General features: G+C 37.4%; 2 protein-coding genes across 3 annotated transcripts in view; one reads left to right on the forward strand and one right to left on the reverse strand.

Moving 5' to 3' along the window:
- Positions 1 to 23,429, forward strand: part of Slk (STE20 like kinase) — a 53,943-nt gene that overhangs the window by 9,429 nt on the left and 21,085 nt on the right. For both annotated transcript variants that reach the window (XM_021640239.2, XM_021640240.2), the window contains exons 2-11: positions 7,369 to 7,533; positions 10,365 to 10,413; positions 10,729 to 10,878; positions 14,252 to 14,324; positions 14,464 to 14,658; positions 15,365 to 15,446; positions 17,865 to 17,993; positions 18,464 to 19,813; positions 21,480 to 21,610; positions 21,803 to 21,926. In XM_021640239.2, coding sequence (XP_021495914.1) covers positions 7,369 to 7,533; positions 10,365 to 10,413; positions 10,729 to 10,878; positions 14,252 to 14,324; positions 14,464 to 14,658; positions 15,365 to 15,446; positions 17,865 to 17,993; positions 18,464 to 19,813; positions 21,480 to 21,610; positions 21,803 to 21,926 — 2,448 coding nt within the window. The remainder of the gene's footprint in view (positions 1 to 7,368; positions 7,534 to 10,364; positions 10,414 to 10,728; positions 10,879 to 14,251; positions 14,325 to 14,463; positions 14,659 to 15,364; positions 15,447 to 17,864; positions 17,994 to 18,463; positions 19,814 to 21,479; positions 21,611 to 21,802; positions 21,927 to 23,429) is intronic.
- On the reverse strand, positions 2,604 to 3,102 carry LOC110550374 (large ribosomal subunit protein uL14-like). The gene has a single exon (XM_060390880.1). It carries the CDS (start codon positions 2,899 to 2,901, stop codon positions 2,656 to 2,658), a length of 246 nt encoding a protein of 81 aa, XP_060246863.1. The 5' UTR covers positions 2,902 to 3,102; the 3' UTR covers positions 2,604 to 2,655.

The following is a 23,429-nucleotide window of genomic DNA, read 5'->3' on the forward strand; positions in this document are numbered from 1 at the left end:
TCTTAGGTATGACAAAATGATGTGTGGCGCTTAGCCCTCCTGTTTAGACTGACAAAATGATGTGTGGCGCTTAGCCCTCCTGTTTAGACATGACAAAATGATGTGTGGCGCTTAGCCCTTCTGTTTAGACTGACACCTTTGTGGGGCTGGAATCAACTTGATTTTCTTTGTAGATCTTTTACATTTCTTTTTTCTTTTCTCTCTCTCTCTTTCTTTTTTAGGTGTTTTAATTTCCAGCTGAGATTATTATTAAAATCTCCTTGTTAAAAAAATATTATGTAGTCTTAGAAAATATAGAACTGTAGAAATAAAACAGGATTTAAAAAAATTCTTCACCACCCAGGCATTATAACCACTGTTAAAAACAATAGTGTAGAAGAGTCTAGTTTAAAAACCCTCCTTCATTTAGAATATACAGTCAGTACAGAGAATTCAGGTAAATTACTCTTTCCTACAGTCCTCTTATGTAAAGTAGCCGTGTTATATTACTAAGTTATGAAAATGAAAATATTACGACTTTGAATGTCAGTGGTTGATCCTTGAAACCTTTTATCAAGAGAAGTCACATTTTAAATTATTTTTTACTACTGATTATCCTGGTCTTATTTTTTATTAATATTTGTTTAGTTATTTTATGAAGTCTTCATGTGGGACTGATACGATTATGCATTTGCAAGGCTGTGGGGTCAGTCCCAAATTCTGTATTAAAACAAGACAAAACAAAGTCAGCTAAAAATACCTTAAACTTCTAATTAGGAGTTTTCATGCTATTTAATTTTATGGTAGTTATTATGTAGATGACCTTTTAGGGTCATGGTACTTACAGTGCTTATTTCAGCTTGGGTGTTCTAGAGTTCCCTGGAACCAGATTCTAGTAAGTGATTATTTTAAGGCAGAAAAGTAAGAAACTTTGTGCTTTTCCCCTTCTTTTTTTGCTCCAGGAATTGGAGCTAGGGCCTCTCAGATGTTAAGCACAGAACTACATTTCCAGTCCTTTGATATAGGAGTTTAGCTTTTGTTTGTTACATCAAGCAGGAAGACAGCTTTCTTGGTTTAACATTATATCTAGGGCAGTGGAATATAAGAATTTGTTGCAGTAAGGAATTGTAGAGATTATGTAATGTCAGTTTTGTTGTTTTTTTTGTTTTTTGTTTTTTCTTTTCTCCATTCTCTAGGGCAATACTTTTTACACTGTTCCTTCCTCAGGACCAGTTGCCTTGGGTCTGTCCTTCTCGCACTGTTACAGTAAAGGAAGAAGGGCTAATCTCTCGGGGTAATTTTGTCTGCCCTACAGGAAAGTAGTTTTTAATTACTGGCTCAGCTGTAGTACCTTCCTAAGGGGGACTTAGTGCTGTATTTTACCAGTTGTGATAATCTCTCTGTCTCTCTCTTTTCAACAACTGGAAAGGTTGTGGAAGATGTTTTTGTCAATGCCATTTCATAATGGCTGTTGGCCAGGTCTTAGTCACCATGTAGCCATTCCTGCATCATCAACTCACACGGCCTTAGTGTTATACAATTACAACTCCTTGGTATTTTAGCCTCCAAACTATTTTAAGGACTTTATGAAGAAGCAATATGAGTACTACTTAATTAAAATGTTCCTCTTATGTAGAAAGTTGAAGAGAGCTTTTTCATTAAATACCTGGAAAATGGGAATCATTGCCTTCCAAGAAGATATTGGAGAGGATTTTGGAGTACTTGTTTTAAGAAATGCTGGACCTCAGTGTGATGTTCTTTTCAACACTCTACAGGTGAAGGCAGGAGGACCCTAGTTTGAGGCTAGCCTAGAATACTGCAGCAAGTTCCCATCACAAAGCTTCTAATGATCAGAGCATGAAAAATACAAATATCAGATAATGGTCAGTCAGATGTAATTCAGAGGAGCCTAAATTTTCATATGTTCATAGGCATAATAGATACATGATAGAAATTTAGTTGAACTATTCTGAACTGTTGGCAAACTTTAATTAGTATTTTCTTCTTTGGTCTAGAAAATAATAGCACATCTTCTTGTTTTATTTTTATTTTTTGAAATAGGTATAGTTTGGGTTGACACTCACTTTGTAGCTCGTGCTGGCATCTAACTTAGAAGAATCTTCCTGCCTCTGCCCCCAAGAGCTGGGATTGCAGGCATATACTAGAATACTCAACTTTATATTTTCCAATACTAGTGCATCTTAAAAGAAATCCTAGATTTTATAAAATTTGATAGATGAGGATATTTTAGAGTGGCAGAGTAGTAAGGCTGACCTGGGGAGCAATCTTTTTTTTTTTAAGACTCAAATCACACATGGAATTTATTGTACATTCACAAGTAGTTTTTGCTTGCATGTGTATCTGTAAACCATGTGTATGCCTGGTCCCAGAAGCGGCCTGAAAGGCAGCATTGGATTTTTTTTTAACTAGAGTTACAGCCACCATGTGGCCCCCGAAGACTTAAACCTGGAAGAATAGCCCAAGGTCTTTATAGATTATCTACCTCTCCAGCCCAAGAATAATCCTAAGACTGGAAAATGATGTTCTGCAAGGTCATGCCCAGAGCTGCCATCTAGCAGCTTCCTTTTGTAAAGCTGATATTGGTGAAGGTGTGTCAAGACAAGTTCTTGGAGCAAAGACTGTTTAATGGATATATTTTACAAATACACTGGAGAGTCATGCAATGCTGCCTGCATTGGATGCAATCCTGGGCCACAGGTCTGCGCACTCCTTTGCAACTGGACCCGTAATAGCAGAACCTTTCATCTCGCCTTTATTGTTCACTATGACCCCTGCATTATCCTCAAAGTAAAGAAACCCCCCATCTTTTCTTCGATATGACTTTCGTTGTCGAATTACCACTGCTGGATGGACCTTTTTCCTCAATTCTGGTTTGCCTTTCTTAACTGTGGCCATCACCATGTCACCCACACCAGCAGTGGGAAGTCTGTTCAGCCGTCCCTTGATTCCCTTCACAGAGATGATGTACAAATTCTTGGCTCCTGTGTTGTCAGCGCAGTTGATCACGGCTCCTACCGGGAGACCCAGGGAAATCCGGAATTTCGCTCCGGAGGACCCACCATGACCTCGCTTCGACGTCTTGAGCGCCCGGAAAGAGTCGGAAAGCGGGAGCAATCTTTTTTATCTCTGAACCCTAAACCTTAGTATTAGGATCTGTTTTTTTCCTAAAGGAAAGAAAATTTAGCAATAATTTGCTTAGGGACTTTCCATATGTAAGCTGATATCTTCTTTGTTTACTTTTATCTTCTCCGGGAAATCTCCTGTGTACATTTTTTTTTTAATTGTTGTTGTTGTTTTGTTTTGTTTTAAGTAGAAAGAATGCATGTCTATTAAGAGAATTCAGATAATGTAAAAAAATGCCAAAAGTCAAGTCAGGAATCTCTACCATTTTCACAGTTATGCCATCACTGTGTATGTTTGTGGTCTGTCCACAGCTGTGCCTGGTTTCCATATGGGAATATGATATACTTATGTGTTGGTGTTTTTATTTTTATTTTTTAATTTCATCGTTTCACTTGGCTACATGTTATGGTTACCGTTTCATTCAAGAAATGTTAATTGATTGGTCAGTCTTCTTAGTGGCTGATTTTCCATTTTGGAACAGTACTATGTGATTTAAAGGGGAGGGGTTCTTAATGAATATTCAGGCTGATCAGTTTTTCTAGCATCATTGTAAATAATGCTTTGAAACTTTTTTATGTATGATTATTTTATGAAATTGTATTCTTAAGATAAATTGTAAAAAGTGGGATTTTTGTTTGTTTGGTTTTTTTGTTGTTTTGTTGTTTGTTTGTTCTTGGTTTTTGAAGGGAGGGTTTTTCTGTGAGGCTGTCCTGGAGCTCACTCTGTAGGCTGGCTTTGAAGTCACAGAGATCCATCTGCTCCTGCCTCTCAAGTGCTGGGTTTAAAATTATGCAGCACCATCACTGCCTGGCTTTTTTTTTGTTTGTTTGTTTTTTGAGATGACATCTTACTGTATGGCTCTGGCTGTCCTGGAACTGTGTTGACCAGGCTGGCCTTGAATTCACAGAGATGTACCTGCCTCTTTTCAAAGTGCTGGGATTAAAGGTGTGCACCACCATGCCCAACTTGTAAAAAGTAAAGTTTGAACATGCATTTATTTACTCAATCGTTACTCATTAATTAGTAGTTTTTACACTTGGTCTTAGCCAAAAGACCCAGAAATGACTGTTAGTAGTTTTTAAAAGCTCATCTTTTTATATTTTAAAAGTAATAGTACAGTTTTGATGAAATGATAACATAATATTAAAACATCTTATAAAAACAACCTAATTAGTATTTTAAGGTCTGATTCCTAATCATCAAAAAGTGATATTGGGGTTGTTGAACCCCAAGATTAGACACTTCCTACAAAGCCTGGTAACCCAAGTTCAGTTCCTGAGATCTACATGCTAGGAGGGAACTGACTTCCAAAAGTTGTCCTTTGCCTTCCACAGGTGTGCCATGGGCAGTGTTCACACACAACAAAATAAATAAAATGTAATTAAAAAGTAAAACAACAAAAAGCTCAGCTCTTAGCTCCTACTACTTATCTAAAACCTTTAATTCATAAACATTGGAAGTGAGGAATTATTCAGCCACAGGGAGAAAAGTGGAAAACAGTAAAGTGGAACAAGGAAAAAAATAACCAAACAAATGGAAATAAAGAAAACCAAAAGGACAGAAGGAATTGGAACTTAGCCTCTTCTCTTTTAGGGCCCTGACTGGGTCTGAGAGTCAAATTGATCTAAGATGGATTATTAGGAGAAAAGCATACAAAGTTCACCCAAGTTTTACATCCATTACCCCATCAGGGAATCAGGACCCAAAGAAATGGTAACATACATATGCTTTGAATCTTTGGTTGCGCAAAGGCAGTTGTGGAAAGCTAGACAGTGATGCAAAAGATTACAAAGAAAGTTTTGTTTGTTTGTTTGTTTGTTTTAAAACAAGGTCTGTCAGTGTAGGATTCTCTAGGCTGTGGCTTCTATTAAGAATATTTTTGGGGCCTAGGAGATGGCTTAGTGGTTAAGAGTGTTTACTGTGCTTATTAGATGATCCAGGTTCAGTTCCCAGCATCCACAGGGTGGCTCTTCCCTGTAACTTTACCTCCAGGGAATCCCATGTCGTCTTCTGGCTTCCATGGGTTCCTGAACACATTAGTGCATACAGACTCCTATAGACACACATGAAAACAATGCATCTTTAAAAAGAAGAAAAGAAAAAGGTGTGTCCATTGCTGAATAGAGAAAAGGCATCTTTCTTGCTTGCCTTTAAAAAATTTACATTTAAAACTCTTTTTTGAAATAGGGGCAGTGAGAATTGTCTTTTTGTGTGTATTTTTCAAGGCCTTTCAAGGCTTTTAGTTGAAAGTAGCCCTTGTTTCTGAGTGATGTATTTGTGTACTCTTAGACAATAATGGTTAATGTGAAAAATGGGCTTGAAAGTATCTGGATTTAAATCCTTATTTTACCTCTTACTAAGCTATAAGACCCGGGGAAGTGTGTTACCTACTATCTTAGTTAGGATTTCTGTTGCTGTGAAGGGACACTATGATCATGGCAGCTCTTGGTAAGGAAAACATTTAATTACGGCTGGTTTACAGTGCAGAGATTGTTTAGTCCATTATTGTCATGGTGGGAGGTGTGGCAGCATGCAGATGCAGTGCAGGACAAGGAGCCTAGGAGAGCCTCGCTGGCCTGAAGTAGCATTTGAAACCTCAAAGCCCACCCCTCCCGCTAACAAGGCCACACCTCCTAGTAGTGCCACTTCCCTATGAGCCTGTGTGGGCCATTTTCATTCAAACCCCACACCTATGTATTTATGTTTTCCTTTGAAGTAGGGGGAATAAAATATCATGGTGTTATTCTGAGGATTAAATAATAGTAATAATTATAGTGAATACTTTTGCATTCATACTATGTGTGTCAGACATTATCTTCAGTGCCTATATATGTTTTTTTAGCATAGTTAATATGTATTATCTTAGTTCTCACAAACCAGAGAAGTTTAGGTAAATTTCCCTGGTAAGGGAATGAAAACAGGAGTTGTTAAAAAGTTGCTGTAAGCAACCCAGCTTAGAAGTGGCAGTAGCAGAATCTTTGAGTCCCTGGCAGTTGAGCCATTCATCAGTGAGTAAAACACAGAAAGGAGCCTTTGCATAGCAAGTGGGATTTACTTAATTTTTGAGACAGGATCTTGCTTTGTAGCTCTGGCTAGCTTGGAATTTTCTGTATAGACCAAACTGGCCTCAAATTATATCTTAGCTTCCAAAATGCTAGAATTGCAGGTACGAACTACCTCACACAGCCTGCATAATTAATATTTATGTTTAAGTTACCTTTCAAAAATAGTGTGTAGGAGAATGAGAAACCACAGTCTTGGTGAAAATATTTGTGGAAAACCTCAGGTAAAGTTTTGAAAAAATTAAAAACCAGTAATTAGAAATTAAAAAACAAAACAAAACATGAATAGTTACCTCACAAAAGAGGCTATACAGAAAGCAGGTAAGCACCGAAAACTGTCCTGCATATGTCTGTAGGGGATTATAGTTTGAAACACATCCAGGAGAGTGTCAGAAATTACCCGGATACCCTTGAGATGTGGACTATCACTAGTGGGGATGCAAAACAACACAGCTATTTTGGAATTCAGTGAGGCAGTTTCCTGTTTCTTTCAAAACTAGGCCCTCTGCTCCAGCAGCTATACTGTTTGGTATTTACTCAATAAGTTGAAAACTGTCCATACCGAAACCTGCATAAGTCATAATTCCCAAACTTGGAAATAGCATTTATCATAAGTTAGGCGAAAGGGTAAATACATGATGGTATGTCCAGACAGTGAAAGAGTGCTCAGCACTAACAAGAAATGAGAAGACCTACAGGAACTTTAAATACATATAATAAATAAAAGCCAAACTGAAAAGTCTGTGATTCCAACTATATGCCATTCTGGAAAGGGTAAAAGCAAGGAGGTAGTGAAAAAAGGGGTGATTGCTAGCAGTCAGGGGGCAGTGAAGGTGAGTAGCCAGAGCACAGAGGGCTTTTAGGGCAGTAGAACCTTCTGGATGATAAAATGGTGGCTGTATTTTGTTACACAGTTGTTAGATCCCATTTAATATGTGGCACCAAGACTGGACCCTGATGTGAGCTGTGTGTAGACATGTGATACGCTAACGTATCTGATTGGCTGCAGCAAGTGCCCCAGCCTGCTGTAGACTCGGGGGGCTGGGGAGAAGCCAGGGAAACAAAGGAACTTGGTGATGCTGCTCAGTGTTGCTGGGAGCCTAAACATTTTCTTAAATTTTTTTTTTAATGTAAAAGCAAGCATTTAAAATGTGACAGACATTTCTGATACTTTTGTTTTTAGGCCCAGAATAAAGAGACCAATGTTTTAGCTGCTGCAAAGGTGATTGACACCAAATCTGAAGAAGAACTTGAAGATTATATGGTTGAGATTGACATATTAGCATCTTGTGATCATCCAAACATAGTCAAGCTTCTAGATGCCTTTTATTATGAGAACAATCTTTGGGTAGGTAATTTTCATTCCTTTACAGAGAAACCAGAGTTCATCTGTGTGTTACTTCTTTTATGTAGTTACTTGAATTACTTGATTGAGCGTTGATCTGCCAATGAGAGTCATTAGCAAGTTTCAATGGATGTTCAGCTTTAGATTTTAGATTATACCATTTCATCTCAGTTGTTTGATACTGGAGCTAGGTAGGAAAGAATATTAATCAATAATCTTAATATCAGTATTGATCAAGAATATTAAAATTTCTAAAATATGTCTGTATTTGTAATTTTAAGTATTTGTTTTTGAAAGTTTTTTCTGTTTTTTATTTTTATTTTTTTTTATTTTATTTTATTTTTTTTTGGTTTTCTCTGTAGACCAGGCTGGACTCAAACTCAGAGATGCATATGCCTCTGCCTCCCAAGTGCTGGGGTTAAAGGTGTGTATCACCACTGCTCATTGAAGGTTTATTTTTCTTTGTGTTATTTATAAGTTTTTATCCTAAAGTTTTTATAAACCATGCAATACTATAAGTTATGAGAAATGCTAAATTTTATATTAGGCTCAACTTCACTGCATGGTGAAATGGTTAAAATTATATATACATTTTGTTCATTTTTAAGAAAATAGGCACAAGTAGATAAAGCAATAAAATTTTAATATTTACTATAATAGCTAGTTACTTGTACCAACCTAGAACCTATTTTTATCAACAGCTTTCTTGTTCCCTTCACCCTCCAAGACAGGGTTTCTCTGTGTACCTTGGCTGACCTGGACTCATTTTGTAGGATAGGCTGGTCTCAAACTCATAACTATCTGCCTTCCTCTCCAAGTGCTGGGATTATAGGCCTGTGCCACCACACCCAACAGCTTTTTTTTTTCTTTATTATTTTTTTTATAAATAAAAAAATATTGATTTATATGTGTGGGTGTTTTGTCTGCATGTATGTCTATGTACCATGTGCATGCCTGGTTCCCAAGGAGGCCAGAAGAAGACATTGGATTTTGGGGGGCTGGAGTTACTGACGGTTGTAAACTTCCATGTGTATTCTGGGAATCAAACCTCAGTCCTCTGGAATAGCAGTCAGTGAGTGCTCTTAACTGTTGTACCATCATTCTAGTCTATCAAGAAAGCTTTTTTATAAAATAGAATTTTAGGTGTTTTTCATAGAATGAAGCTCTGGCTTGAATCAAAAGGCTTTAGTTAGGAGCTTGGCTGGATTACCTAACCCTTGAGCCTGTTTATTTCTGCAGAAGATGAATAAAGAATTATTTTTCAGATCATGTAATGAATTTGAAAATAAATTGTTATTGGCAAGCACTTACAAAAATATTGTAGTATTCTGGTGTGGTGGCGCATACCTTAAATCACTGTCCTCAGGAGGCAGAGGCAAGTGAATTTCAGAGAGTTTGAGGCCAGCTTGGTCTGCATACTAAGTTCCAGGACAGCCAGGGCTATATAGAATTTTTAAAATTTAAGAATTTTGTCTCAAAAACAACAACAACAACAACAAACAAAAAGAAAACAAAAAGCTTTTAGCAAGAGTGACCACCTTTGGAATTACAGTTTACTAAAATTATTTTTAAGAAGTATATTTATTGTTGGTGTGGTGTCTTTTAAAATATTTGTTTGGGGCTCTGTAAGAATATTTCTAGGGCTGGAGAGATGGCTCAGAGGTTAAGAGCACTGTCTGCTCTTCCAGAGGTCCTGAGTTCAATTCCCAGCAACTACATGGTGGCTCACAACCATCTGTAGTGAGATCTGGTGCCCTCTTCTGGCATGCAGGTGTACATTCAGACACAACATTGTATACATAAAAAATAAATAAATCCTTAAAAAAATAAAAAAAGAATATTTCCAAATATTACAAGAAAAGCTTCTATATTTTAAGAAATAGATTTTTACTTGATGCTATTGTGAAATAAAAATTTGGTTTACTTTTATGGAGGGACAGTTTAATGGGAGACAAAAGTATAAATAAATCACCACCATAAGATTATAGTTGTAGGAACAGTTAAGGATAGGTACTTGACAGTGATAATTGAGTTTGCGTCTGTGTCTTGTGTGAATGTCTTTTCTTTTTTTTTTTAGCTTAAAGGTCTTGAGAGCTTTGGCTCAGTGCTTAAGAGCATGTACTGCTCTTGCAGAGGACCTAAGTTTGGTTCCCAGATCCCACATTAGGTAGTTCATAGCTGCTGGTAACTCTCGCTTCTGGGGATCCTGTACCCATTTCTGGCTCTCAAGAGCACTTGCGCTCGATGTGCATGTATCTCTACATAGGAACATACACATAAGTATAATTTAAACTAAAATAAGTCTGCTTTTTTTTTTCAGGATTTACTTATTGAACAATAAACAGTATAGTCACTTAACATTGTAATAGTTACTTGAAAGATGAAGTTAATTATATTTTTTAATAATATCTTTTAAATGCATAAGTAATATAACAATTAAACAACCTGTATTTGGTAATTTTAGAAAAGAAAAAATACTAAAAGTCAATATTTATAAAAATGGGCCTGGCTGGGTGTGGTAAAACATACCTGTTAGTATTTGGGTGGCAAAGGCAGAAGGATTGCAGATTTGAGTTTATCATGGGCCATAGGGAAACTTAACTCAAAAACAAAAAAGAAAAGGAAAAGGGCAGAGGGGCTTCTATTATAACATGTTCTCCTTGTGAATGCCCAGGAGAACATAATTTAAGACTGGTAACTGATGACAAAGAATCCTTCATGTTTATTATGGTACTGTTTCTATAGCCTAGATTAACCAGTAGCTTTTCACTATCTGCTTTTATTAAGTTTCTGAAATGTGGTATAATTACAGATACTTTTTTATTTGTGTGCAGATCCTCATTGAATTTTGTGCAGGGGGAGCAGTAGATGCTGTGATGCTTGGTAAATACCTTTGTTTTTATGTTTGCTTCTTGCAGTGTTCTTGGATAAAAATATTTCAACCATATATATGTATGTATATGTAATTTTAGGGTTCAGTACATTAAGACATCAACTTAAGTATATTTTAGATAAATATAATTCTGAAAAATGTTGAATATTCTTTGTCAGGAAATTAATCATTATGGATATTTAGCTCTTTTACAATAAATGACTTCATATGATCCCTAAAAGATCACAGTGGTTGAATGTACTAAAAATATTTAGTTAGTTTTATGTAAAACTAAATACATATATCTTTTCACTTTCTCCTTATAGAACTTGAAAGACCATTAACTGAATCCCAAATCCAAGTAGTTTGCAAGCAGACTTTAGAGGCATTGAGTTACTTACATGACAATAAAATTATCCACCGAGATCTGAAAGCTGGCAATATTCTTTTTACCTTAGATGGAGACATTAAATTGGGTAAGTTATTCAAATATTTGTATTTGTGCTCTGAGATTTACCATGGAATGTATGATTTGATGGTGTTTCAGCCTACCCAGACATGTAAAGCATGGAGAATTCCTCCCAGCTGCTCTTGTAAACACTTCAGTGGTTAAATATTTACCAGTCCTTAGAATTCCTAAGTATATGTACCTAATGACACCTATGAGAAAGTAAAAGAGGGTGTGTTTTCTTTTTATAAAGCAAGGATTTGTAAAATACTGGTTAAGATTTCCTCCTGTAAGTTTTTTAATATAGATTTAACACTTGTAAATATTTTATATTTGGAGTATAATATAATACTAAACTCAATTGTATCTTTCTAAAACGTGTCTAGTAGGTTTTTTGTTCCACATTGCTCCACCCAGAGCCTGGCACTTCTTAAGCAAGTGCTCTGTCAGTAACACACACCCCCGCCCCCCGGTTTCTTACTTCATTTTCCCATTGTACTTATTAAACCAACAAGTAGCCTTAGGTTTGAAGTAAAATGAGTTTAAGAACTAGCATTTAATTTTGTCTTTTATACCAAAGAAATAAATGATGACTGTCATAAAAAGAATTAGATGTAGATTTTAGGCTGGGATTAGTTAAATTCATACATATACCTATAAGTAGTAGATACAGCCTTTTAAAAAGTTTTACAAACTGGACAGTTTTTCAGAAATCAAGCAGTGCTGTCTACATTTATTTTTTTGGGAAAACTAAAATCATTCAAAGCCATGTTGATTCCAGTGATTGTGACCATCTTCTTTTACATTGTTACAACATGTAATAGGACATTGAAGGGTACGCTAAATTTTATACTTAATGTGCCATAAAGAGATACAGAAATCCACATGAAAAGCCATATAAGTTTAGACAAGAACTTTGAAATCATGACTTAGGTGAAGAAATTAGACTTGGCCATGCACCACCTACATTCTTTCACAGGGTCATCTGACTTCTGCTCTACCCTCCCTCTCCATGCTGGGTGTTGACTTTTATCATTGCTCATTTGTGTTTCTTATTTATCGTTGAGTTTAAATTTGTACATATATAAATTTTAATTTTCTTTGACATCTCTATAAATCGCGCATTTCTTCTCTATTCCTTTCTTTATGCAGTAGGATGCATTATTATTGAATTAACATTGTTCCAGCCAAGAAAGCAATATTTGTTTGGAGCCAAAAAGAGATTATGACAATGGTTTGTAACCTCTCCAAAGTCCACAGCATGCAAACAGATATACAGTATATATGCGATATTAAAATTCCCAGTGACTGGATGATTAGGAAAATGATTATAAAAAGGCGAGTTGAGGAGTTAGAAATGAATGATGAAACACTGGATCTGGCCATGAGACCTGGAGCTTTTCCCTCAGCTGCCTTTGCTGATCCTGTGGTCATGAGTTCAGTTTCTGTCTGTATTTTCTTCAGTTAGTAGATGAAGCAAAGGCTTGGTAAGGGCTTGATGAGCCTCAGGTTTGCTGCTGTGATAAGACAGTGGTTTGCACTGTTTATTAACTGGTGTAAGGCTTTGGTTATGGTTGTTTTCTCACTATTGGGTATTGAATCCAAGTCTCACATGTGCCAGGAAAACACTCTACCAAGACCAACATCCTAAGCTTTTTTTTGTCCTTAATACCCAGATTTTTCTCTTTGATTGAGGCTGCAAAATGAATTATACTATTTTTTCATTTGTTATTTTTGATAATTTTATAATCAATTAGTTTATTCTTTCATTTATTACTATAAATTAAAAACAATTTTATAAGAAGAGATTCTCTTTAGTTGTTTGATTATTTGGTTAAAAGCAGAAAAAATGTTTTATTTAGTTTTTAAGATAATTAGTTTGTTCTGAATTCTAAGCTAAAAAGGTAGGCTTTAGCAACTGATTAAGTTAAAATGCTGCTGTTCTTTATAACTTAAATCAGAAACCATAAAGCCTCCCATTTTTCTTTGTAATATAATTAAGGTTGTCTGTCTATCTGTGTATGTATGTATGTATATATGTATGTATGTATCTGATAATATCACTACATAGCCTAGAGTAGCTTTAAACTTCTGAGTTCCCTGCCTAAGCTTCCCACATACTAGGATTACAAGTACACACCACTATGTTCAGCTTTTCCAGTATAATTTTGTGAGGATGCTGATGAGATAGAATGCTGTTATAAAGGCTGCTTTGCTGTAATTTTTGTTTTTTCACACTAGAGGAAAGTATCTTCATTGATTTTAATTATAGCACACAAATTTGGCATTTGTTTTGAAGTATATATATTGTTTTAATTTAGAGTAACTTTTTGTTTTTAATTCTGAGGAATTTATCATCTTTTTTTAATCATTTGAATATGTGTCTAGATGGTGATCAGTATATTTGTGAAGGAAAATTTGACAATATTTTGAAAGGTGGTAGAAAAAAGATGGTTAAGATTAGAGTGGTAGGGGCTGGAGAGATGGCTCAGTTGATAAAGTGCCAACTGAGTATCTGAGGCCCTGGTTTTGGTTCCCAAGATTGCCCATGTACAAGCTGGCCATGGCCATGGGTGATTGTAACCCTCATGCTGGGTTGCTGGAGACGGGAGAAATTCTAGTGTTCCCTGGCCAAGCTGGTTTTGCCATAATGGTAAGCTCCAAGTTCATTAAGAAGTAATGTCTCGGGGCTGGAGAGATGGCTCAATGGTTAAGAGCACTGGCTGTTCTTCCAAAGGTCCTGAGTTCAATTCCCAGCAACCACATGGTGGCTCACAACCATCTATAATGATATCTAATGCCTTCTTCTGGTGTGCAGTATACATGCAGATAAAACACCATATACATAATCAATCAATCAATCAATCAATCTTAAAAAAAAAAAGAAGTAATATCTCAAAAAGTAGGATGAAGACCAATAGAAGAAGATACCGACATGACCCCTGGACTCATGAGCATGTGTGCACACAGCCCTGCATGCATACATAATAGAAGAAGATACCGACATGACCCCTGGACTCATGAGCATGTATGCACACAGCCCTGCAGGCATACATAATAGAAGAAGATACCTGACATGACTCCTGGACTCACGAGCATGTATGCACACAGCCCTGCATGCATACATAATAGAAGAAGATACCGACATGACCCCTGGACTCATGAGCATGTATGCACACAGCCCTGCATGCATACATAATAAATGTATGCACTGCACAACACACACAATAACTTTGAAAAGATTAGGTTGGCCTAGAAACGATCTCCTTCTGTTGTGTTTATCTTTTAATAAGAGAGGCCTTACTAAAGACTCGAAGTGCTCTCCTCTCCCTCTCCAATGAATACAATTTACCATTCTTGAAAGCTGTTATTAACGTTATTGTGTGGTTATTTATTTCAAGCGGATTTTGGAGTATCAGCTAAAAACACCAGGACAATTCAAAGGAGGGATTCCTTTATTGGCACACCGTATTGGTAGGTATTCATTTTTATGAATTTATACTATTAGTTGTGTCTGCAGTAACTACTTTGTCCACAAATAGTCATTATCCTGACTATAGTTTGTAATAGCTGTTAATTAAACATCTTAACTTTCATTTTCCTCTCTTTATAGGATGGCTCCTGAAGTAGTCATGTGTGAGACATCAAAGGACAGACCATATGACTACAAAGCTGATGTTTGGTCCCTGGGTATTACTTTAATAGAAATGGCTGAGATTGAGCCACCTCACCATGAGTTAAATCCAATGCGAGTGCTGCTAAAAATAGCAAAATCTGAGCCCCCAACATTAGCACAGCCATCAAAATGGTAAGTAAGCTATTTTAAACAACCAAAAAGGTTCTGTTTTTCGAGTTTGCTAAGGGTATTTAAGTGTGGGGATGTGGCACAAAAACTGTGAATGAGGAAACTGATGTGGGTCTATTTCCAAGACTTAAGGACCACAGGAGATCTCTCAGCAATTAAGAGCACTGTCTCCTCTTGCCAGAGGATTGGGTTCAGTTACCAGCACCCACGTGGTGGTTTACAACTGGCTATAATTCAGATTCCAGGGGATCTGATGTTCTCCTGGCCTCTGTGGCACATGTTTGGTATATAAATGCAGGTGCTCACATCTGTACATAAAGTGAACACGTGAGAAGGACTTAAGGATCATGGAAACCATTATAATAACTTTACCTGTGTGTTGGACAATATGAGAGAACTGGGTTCTGTGTACAAAAGATTTTTTCTACTGTAAACAGTGATGTCTATGTACAATACTTATGGAACTTAATGTAACCGTTTTTGTGGCACTCTGACAGGTTGTGCACGTGCCTTATTGTGTGTATGTCTAACGTATTTACAGAATGTATTTTATGGTCTTATTCTCATTAGTTTTCTTGTCACTATACTAAATACTGATCTATATTAAACATAATGAAACAAAATAATTTATTAAGAAATTTTGTTTTTCTTTTTTTTTAAATAACAAGAAAGTAAAATAAAATGCCATTGTTGACATTTTATTTTGCAGGTCTTCAAATTTTAAGGACTTTCTAAAGAAGTGCTTGGAAAAGAATGTGGATGCCCGGTGGACTACATCGCAGCTGTTACAGGTAAAACAAGAACAGTGTGGTAACAAGTCAGACTGTTTTAATATTGTCTTTAAATGAATGCACTTTCAGCTTCAGTCATTGTTCACCCTTTCCACTTGAATTTCTCTGTGGGAAAAAAGTCAGAAGACATTATGTATTAGTTAATCTTTGCTTTGAAGCATGTGTGTCGTCATTATTAGCAGGCATTTAGTTTCTGAGTCATTTCTCATATGCTTTGCATAACTCAGTTTAATTATGTTCTTTTTTTTGTAATAACTGTTTGTATACTCTCTCTAATGATTGAAAGCCAGTGCCTTGTATACAGGGGCTATGAGCTAATGAATTTTTTTATTCCTCTTATTTCAAGAGACAAGTGTACAGTTAACATTGTTGGTTTTTAAAACATGATGTGGGAGGCTGAGGAGATAGCTCACTCGTTACTGTGCTTGCTGACCAAACATGGGAACCTGCACTCTACCCTCAGAACCAGGTGTGGTGGTAGATGCTTCTAATCACAGTGCTGAGGAGGCAGAGACAGGTGCATCTGGGGGTGTTGGCCATCCCGTGTAAACCACATTGGAAAGCCCTAGACCAGTGAGAGATCCTGTACTTAAAAAGCTTAAGAAAGCGTGTGTGTGTGAATGGTGCCTGAGGAAGAATGTCATCGTAGGTTGCCCTGTCCTCTATATGCACATGTGCACTGCACAGACATGAGCAACATACATACACACATACATACCCTGATGTAAGGTGGTCAGATAAAGTTGATTTTACTTTAAAGCAGGGTCTGTTCCTTATATTGGAAATAAAAGTGTGTCAAGTAGTATTAGAGATAGACAGAATAACAACTCTTAGGGTAGTTGCTGTAAGGATGTGTGTTGTATAATGTCAGTATGGTAGTATATTAAGCTGACCTGTAAATCTGGAGAGGATATGGGGAAAATTGCCTTGCTCTGTTTAACAAGTAATCTCTGTAATCTCTAAAGCACACTTCCCAGTATTTCATTGCTCCTGTATTTAAGCTCTTGGCTTGTAAGATACTGTGTTAGTCAGGGTTTTCTGGAGAAACAAAACGGATAGAATTAATCTCTCTATACAACAGGTTTTATTAGAGTAGCTTACAGGTTATGGTATGACTGTTCCAGCAATGGCCATCTCCTGGTGGAAAGTTTAAGAATCCAGTAGTTGTTCAGTCCACAAGGCTGGATGTCTCTGCTGGTCTTCAGTATGTGCTGTAATTCCAGAGAAGGAGGCTCTGATGCCAATGAAGGAATGGACTGGCCAACAAGAGTGAGAATAAGCAAAGAGTAAAGTAAAGCTTCCCCTTGCCATGTCCTTTAAATAGGCTGCCAATAGAAGGTGTGGCCCAGATTTAAGGTGGATCTTCCCACCTCAGAAGATCTGGATTTAGGGTAGGCCCCATTTCAGATGGTTCAATCAAGAAAAATTCCTCAGTAGTAGACTCAGCAGCATGGATTTTGGTTAATTCCAGATGTTAGTCAAGTTGGCAACCAAGAATAGGCATCATAGAGTTGAGAGCACACAGATGAGTGAACTATCTTTTACTTAATGTTAGGATCATTTAAAAAAGAAAAACAGGTATTTGAAGATCTTTTAGCAGAAATAAAAGGGTTTTATAAAGTTTTTATTAATACTTTGATAGGATTTTTGTAGATACTAATGTTGAAAGTTGTGTGGGTGCGCATGCGTGTGCCTACCTCAGCCGCAGTGTGTGTTTGGTGTCAGGGGATGACTTTCAGGAGCTGGTTCTTTCCTTCCACTGTGTGTGCACTAATGATTGAACTCAGGTCAGTCATTGGTTAAGGCAGAAAGCACCTTAACCAATAGAGCCATCTCACTGGCCCCTTCGTTGCTGTTAAAGGAATGATGCGTAAACTTAAAACTTGCTTTAAATTGTAATTTAAAAATTGTCAATGACACACTTTCAGACATACAGAAAAGCCAAATGTATTTTATACTCAGACATAACAAGTTGTTTTAATTTTTGACAGATTCTTTCAAATTACCAAAACAAAACAAAATGTAGGACTCCGCAAGTTGGCTCAGTAAAGGTACCTGCAACCAAGCTTGGCAAACTCCAGGACCCACATAGTAGAGAAAACTGACTCTTGAAAGGCTGACCTCCACATGCACACACCCATACACCAAATAAATAATAAAGTGTTATAAAAAAATAAAAGCTAAATTATATAAAACAAAATAAATTCAGTTCAGGCAATCTTTATTTTTGCTTACTTCCCTTTCTCTCATTTTCTTTCAGGGTATAATGTTTGACATTGTATGTGTATATACATATATGTGTATATATATTCTATGCATAATTCATATTTTTTGACACAGAAGGATCTGTTTATATGTTTAAAATTTGTAGTTGTCATTAAACATGCTTTTTTTTTTTTTTTTCTTAATGATCAACAGCATCCTTTTGTTACTGTTGATTCCAACAAACCAGTACGAGAATTGATTGCTGAGGCAAAGGCTGAAGTAACAGAAGAGGTTGAAGATGGCAAAGAGGAAGATGAAGATGATGAAACAGAAAATGCTCTGGTCAGTGTCATTAGGATGTTTCATTTAGTAGGTTTTTTTTTTTTTCTTTTTTTCTAGACAGGGCTTCTTTGTGTAACAGTCCTAGCTGTCCTGGACTCTCGCTTTGTTGACCAGGCTGGCCTCAGACTCACAGAGATCTGCCTCTGCCTCCTGAATGCTGGAACTAAATGTGTGGACTGCCATGCCTGGCCATTTAGTAGAAACTTAGAGATGGGTTTTGAGATGTGGTTGTGAACGTATATGAGGGATACAGTGCAAAACCTTCAATTAGAAATGAAGTTGGTGACAAGGTTTCCCTTGTCAGCTGTTGTCGTGTTTATTCTTTAAAACTGTCGATTTTTAAAGTTACAACTCAGGTTTTATAGACTATTGCTATTAAAAATATATGAGTATAGATCTGTAAAGCCATTATTTGGATGAGCATCTTGAGGTCATGCTTTAGTACTAATGATGTATAAAATCTTTTTTAGCCAATACCTGCAAATAAGCGTGCCTCCTCTGATCTCAGTATTGCCAGCTCTGAGGAAGATAAACTTTCACAAAATGCTTGTGTTTTGGAATCTGTGTCAGAAAGAACAGAACACAGTACTTCTGGGGATAAATTTAGCAAAAACGTTCATAATGAAAAACCTACTACTGACGAACCTGACACGATTGTGGAGGGTATTGATGAGCATGCAGATGATACTAACTTAGAAAGTATGGCTGAACTAAATGACCAAACAGTAGGAATCCATGTGAATGGGAGAGAGAAGAAAAGACCCAAGCTGGAAAACCTACCTGATACAGAAGACCAACAAACTCTGGACGTTAATTCAGTCAGTGAAGGAAATGAGACTAATGTAGAAACTTTAGAAACAAACACTAATTGTCTGAAACCAGAGGAAAACAGGAATAAAGAAAACCAAGAGATGCTTGAAGATAAACTTACACAACCTGAAGAAATTAAAGATAGGCATATTCAAACGATGGACTTAGTTTCTCAAGAGACTGGAGAAAAAGAGGCAGATTTTCAGGCAGTTGACAATGAAGTTGGGTTTAGAAAGGAAGACACCCAAGAGAAACTTGGAAAGGATGATAAAATTCAAGAAGTTGTAGTCAGTGATAGAATCAGTGAGGTAGGAACAAATGAGGCACTAGATGTTCCTCAGAAGACAGCTGAATACAGCAGTAAGGATGCACAGAGTAGTGATGGGAAAGAAGCAGTGGAAGTAACCCAGAAATTAGCAGAGAAGCCCACAGAAGGCCCTGAGGCTGGTGGTCCTGAAGAAGAGCCTCCTATTCAAGAGGGTTTCGAGAACAAAGAGCTAGAGCAACAGTCTGCGGTGTGTAAAGGCGAGGAACAGTTAGTCAGCACCTCAGCAACCACACGGGCAATCACAGTGGAACCAGGAACAGATGAAGTTGAGCAAGTCAATGAGTCACGTAGCATCGAGGAGATAGAGGGACGTGTGGTGACTGGAGCTGAAGAACGGGCTCTAGGAAGTGACTCTGAGGCAGCTTCTACTGAGGTAGAGTTGGAGAGAAAAGAAGTTTCACAGGAAGTGCCAGTTAAAGCAGAGCCTGAAGCTCCTGCAGCATTGCAGCCCAGCGAGCCTCCTCCTGTCCCAATACCCAGTATCAATATTAACTCAGAAAACACAGAAAATAAAGGAGAAATGGGTGCTTTACCAAAAACTGAAACCATATTGCCACAAGAGCCAGAAAATGACACCGACTCAGGGACTGGGTCCACTGTGGAGAACAGCAGCAGTGATTTGAATTTGTCCATCTCTAGCTTCCTGAGCAAAACTAAAGACAGTGGGTCAATGTCTCTGCAAGTAAGTGTGCCTTGTTTGGGTTTTGCTTTGTCATTTTGCAATTTCTAATTCATTGCTACTTTAAAACACTATTACATCAGCGTCGCAATAGCCTATCAGTTCTTTTAGGATAAAAGCAATCAAAAAGAACTGCAGAGAGAGATTGAGAATAATCTTTAAAAATTTTTGGTAGAGCCTACTCATTTTTTGTAAACGATGTAGATAAACCAGACAGCCTTTTGGTTTCAGTTATTTTTTTCTTGCACATATCTGAATGCTGTTTTAGCAAGTGTTACTGATACCCCAAAGAACTGAGAAGCTGAAAGAATTGTCTCTTTTTGAAAAGCATTTTAAAGTATGAGTAGTCCTTAACCTCTGGCTCCTATAGATGTCCACCTTTGCTCTTTTGTTCCTAGCCAGCCATTAATTCTGACATGAAAAGCATCATGGGGAAAACACCCCTCCCCCCAAATACAGCTCTGTATCCGTGGAGCCATTAGAGCATAATTCTCAAGTATTGTGGTGTACTCAGGAATAACATGGGGAGTTGTGTAGAAGCCTGGGAGGCTCTTGAGGATCAGTATATATAGCAAAGTATTTTTGAAAAATTACATTGTGTTTATTACTTTGAATGTTTGTATGTGGAGTGCATGTGTGCCATAGTGAGCACCTGGAGGTTAGAGGATAGCTTGTAGGAGCCAGTTCTCTCCTTCCACTGTAAGCACCTTTCTGAGAACTAAGGGGATATTAATTACAGATACCTTATTATAGAAGCTAAAGAAATGTGAAATTTATAGGTTAAGGAAAGGTGTGTGTATGTGTGTTAATGTTAGGTTTTAGGAGAATGCTGGGGAGGCTGCCATAGTCCAGGTTTGGAGGGGACCATAAGGACCCTAGAACTGGAGGATGGAGAAGTGAGAGGTTGCTGAAAGACGCCAGCGGCAAACTTGAATTCAGTGCCTTTTTCCACTTTCAATTTTCTCTACTCCTTTTCTCTTTCTCCTTTGGTCCCCTCCTCTCCCCTTCATTCCCTTCCCCTTCTTTCACTCTTTCTTTCTTTCACTCTTTCCTCCTTCCTTCCTTCCTTCCTTCCTTCCTTCCTTCCTTCCTTCCTTCCTTCCTTCCCTCCCTCCCTCCCTCCCTCCCTCCCTCCCTCCCTCCCTCCCTCCCTCCCTCCTTCCCTTCCCTTCTTCCCTTCTTTCCAGAGTCTTTCTATGGAACCTCCCAACTTCTAGTCAGACTCCTGAGTACCGGGCTCCGTTGGCTTTCCACACCCTCCCCCCACTAGTAAACCGAGTAATTGTCTTCTTATTTAATCTGTTCACTGAAATAAAATGTAGAGCTGAGAACCCACAAAAGTGAAAGATGAAGAAAAGCTTAATATATAAATTCATCCTATTTTTTTTCTGTGGAATTATTATTATTGCTGTGCCTAATTTACGAAGTGTCATAGAAGTTGTGTGTGCACATGACCAGAATGCCCAATTTCACTTAAAAACTTTTTTTTTTTTTATCTGCAAAGTTGAGTGTGAGTTCCCAGCTTAGGTATAAGATGATATAACTGTTACACAGACAATTCTTACTGCTTTATATGTGCAGCATTCATGCATTTTTATTTTTAAAGAGGAAAATATCTTTCATGTATAGTACTTAATACCAAGCCTAAACCAAATAAAATTTCACTCAGGAAACAAGAAGACAGAAGAAAACATTGAAGAAAACACGCAAATTTATTGTCGATGGTGTAGAAGTCAGTGTAACAACGTCAAAGATAGTTACAGACAGTGACTCTAAAACGGAGGAATTGCGGTTTCTCAGGTGAGTAGAGAAACAATATATAAAAAACAGGAGTTTTAATCTTTTTGCAGTTTCTGAGAAACAAGAGAGAATCCTTGGTTAACTTTGGATTATTTGAAAAATTGTTTTTAGTTTAAAAATCTTATAGTTAAAGCTTTTATTTAAAGTATTATTCCAAGGTGTAATTTGCTTCTTTCTGTTATATTTTGTCAGGCGTCAGGAACTTCGAGAGCTACGGTTTCTTCAAAAGGAAGAGCAGAGAGCCCAGCAGCAGCTCAATGGCAAACTGCAGCAGCAGCGAGAGCAGATCTTTAGGCGCTTTGAGCAGGAAATGATGGTGACGTCTTAGATTCTGTGTTCTTTGTCAGTAAATGAAATCTAGTATATTTGAAAACCCTACTATAATAGGTGGTAGAATTTGATCTCTGATGAGATTTTCCTGCTTTTGTGATATATAACTCTGTTTTGGCATTTTGGATGCTTTAAAACAAAAAACAAACAAACAAAAAAAACAAAACAACAACTTCTTGAAAGAACTCTCCAATCCCTGTCTTATCACTGATTTATAGTGTACCAAATTTCATTTGAAATCTATCATGAAAAGTTAGTGTTTAGAGACTAGTATATTGTTTACCAAGTCTTTAGATATGCCTATTGCTGAATGCCTTTTCAGTGTGCTAGTTTTGTCTTTCAGCTTATAATTTTATGTGGTTTATTTTAATATTTTGAAATTAAAATACTGTTACATAATCTTTTTCCCTTTTCTACCCCCTGTTTAAATTTATCGTTTCAGACCTCTTTTTCTTTAATTGCTGGTGTGTGTATTCCTAGATATATAAATATAACATGCTCAGGTTGTATAATGTATGTGATTTCAGGGCTGACCACTTGGTATCAGATAACCAGTTGGAGGGCTTATCCCTGAGGAAGGATATTTCTCCCACTCTCAGCATTTCTTAGTTGCCTGTAGTTCTTTGTCTAGGCTTGGGTCCCCATAAGATTGCCCCCCTTTTATGTTGCATATCTTTTGATGTTGTGGTCTTCCAGAAATTGTTTTGGCAACTCTGTTGTTGAGATTTTATAGGTGTAGTGTTCCTCACATTTCGGGGAGCCTGAGTCTCATACAGAAATCCTGTTCCTCTGGCTTTCACGATCTTTCTGCCCCCTCTTCTACAATGTTTCCTGAGGCTTAGGTATAGGAGTTGTGTTGGGGCTGGACACCACATGATCACTTGTTCTCTTTCATTTTAATTAGTTGTGGTTTTCTGTAATGGTCTCCATCTGTTGCAAAGAAATGCTTTGTTTGTTTGTTTTTTGCTGCTGAGGAGTGAGACCTACAGTTATCTGTAGGTATAAAGATAAATATTCAGAATGCGATTAGGAGTTTTGCTGATTTTTTTGTGAAGTGGAGGTTGTAGGTTTTTCCCTAAGATCTGTGACCCTAGGTAGGTTGGCTATGTTAGACATGATTAGTACCAGGCATGATTTCCCTTTTGTTGAGTCCAGTTATAGAGCTGTTGGTTATTACCATGATAGGAGTGCCAATTTGCTTATTATACAGTGTGGTTGTTGTATTTCATAGGTGTCATAGCTGAGTAGGACATGGGGGCAGCTTGCATGGAACCTTCTGGTACCGTGAAAACGAGTTTCTTAGAGCAGAGGCTTTCAGGTTAGATCCAGCATGGATCTTGTGGGTCTTGGGTGTAAAGTGCGTGCTGTCTTCAGCAATAGGGAGTATTACCTCCAACCTCTGGGAGGCAGCCAAGGGCAGCAGCAATCACCTATTGTGGTTTGAGAGTCTCTTGGACTTCCCTGACCAGCAGCTCATAAGGGGCTTTCT

The sequence above is a fragment of the Meriones unguiculatus genome, chromosome 1, assembly GCF_030254825.1.
Source record: "Meriones unguiculatus strain TT.TT164.6M chromosome 1, Bangor_MerUng_6.1, whole genome shotgun sequence".
Taxonomy (NCBI): Eukaryota; Metazoa; Chordata; class Mammalia; order Rodentia; family Muridae; genus Meriones; species Meriones unguiculatus.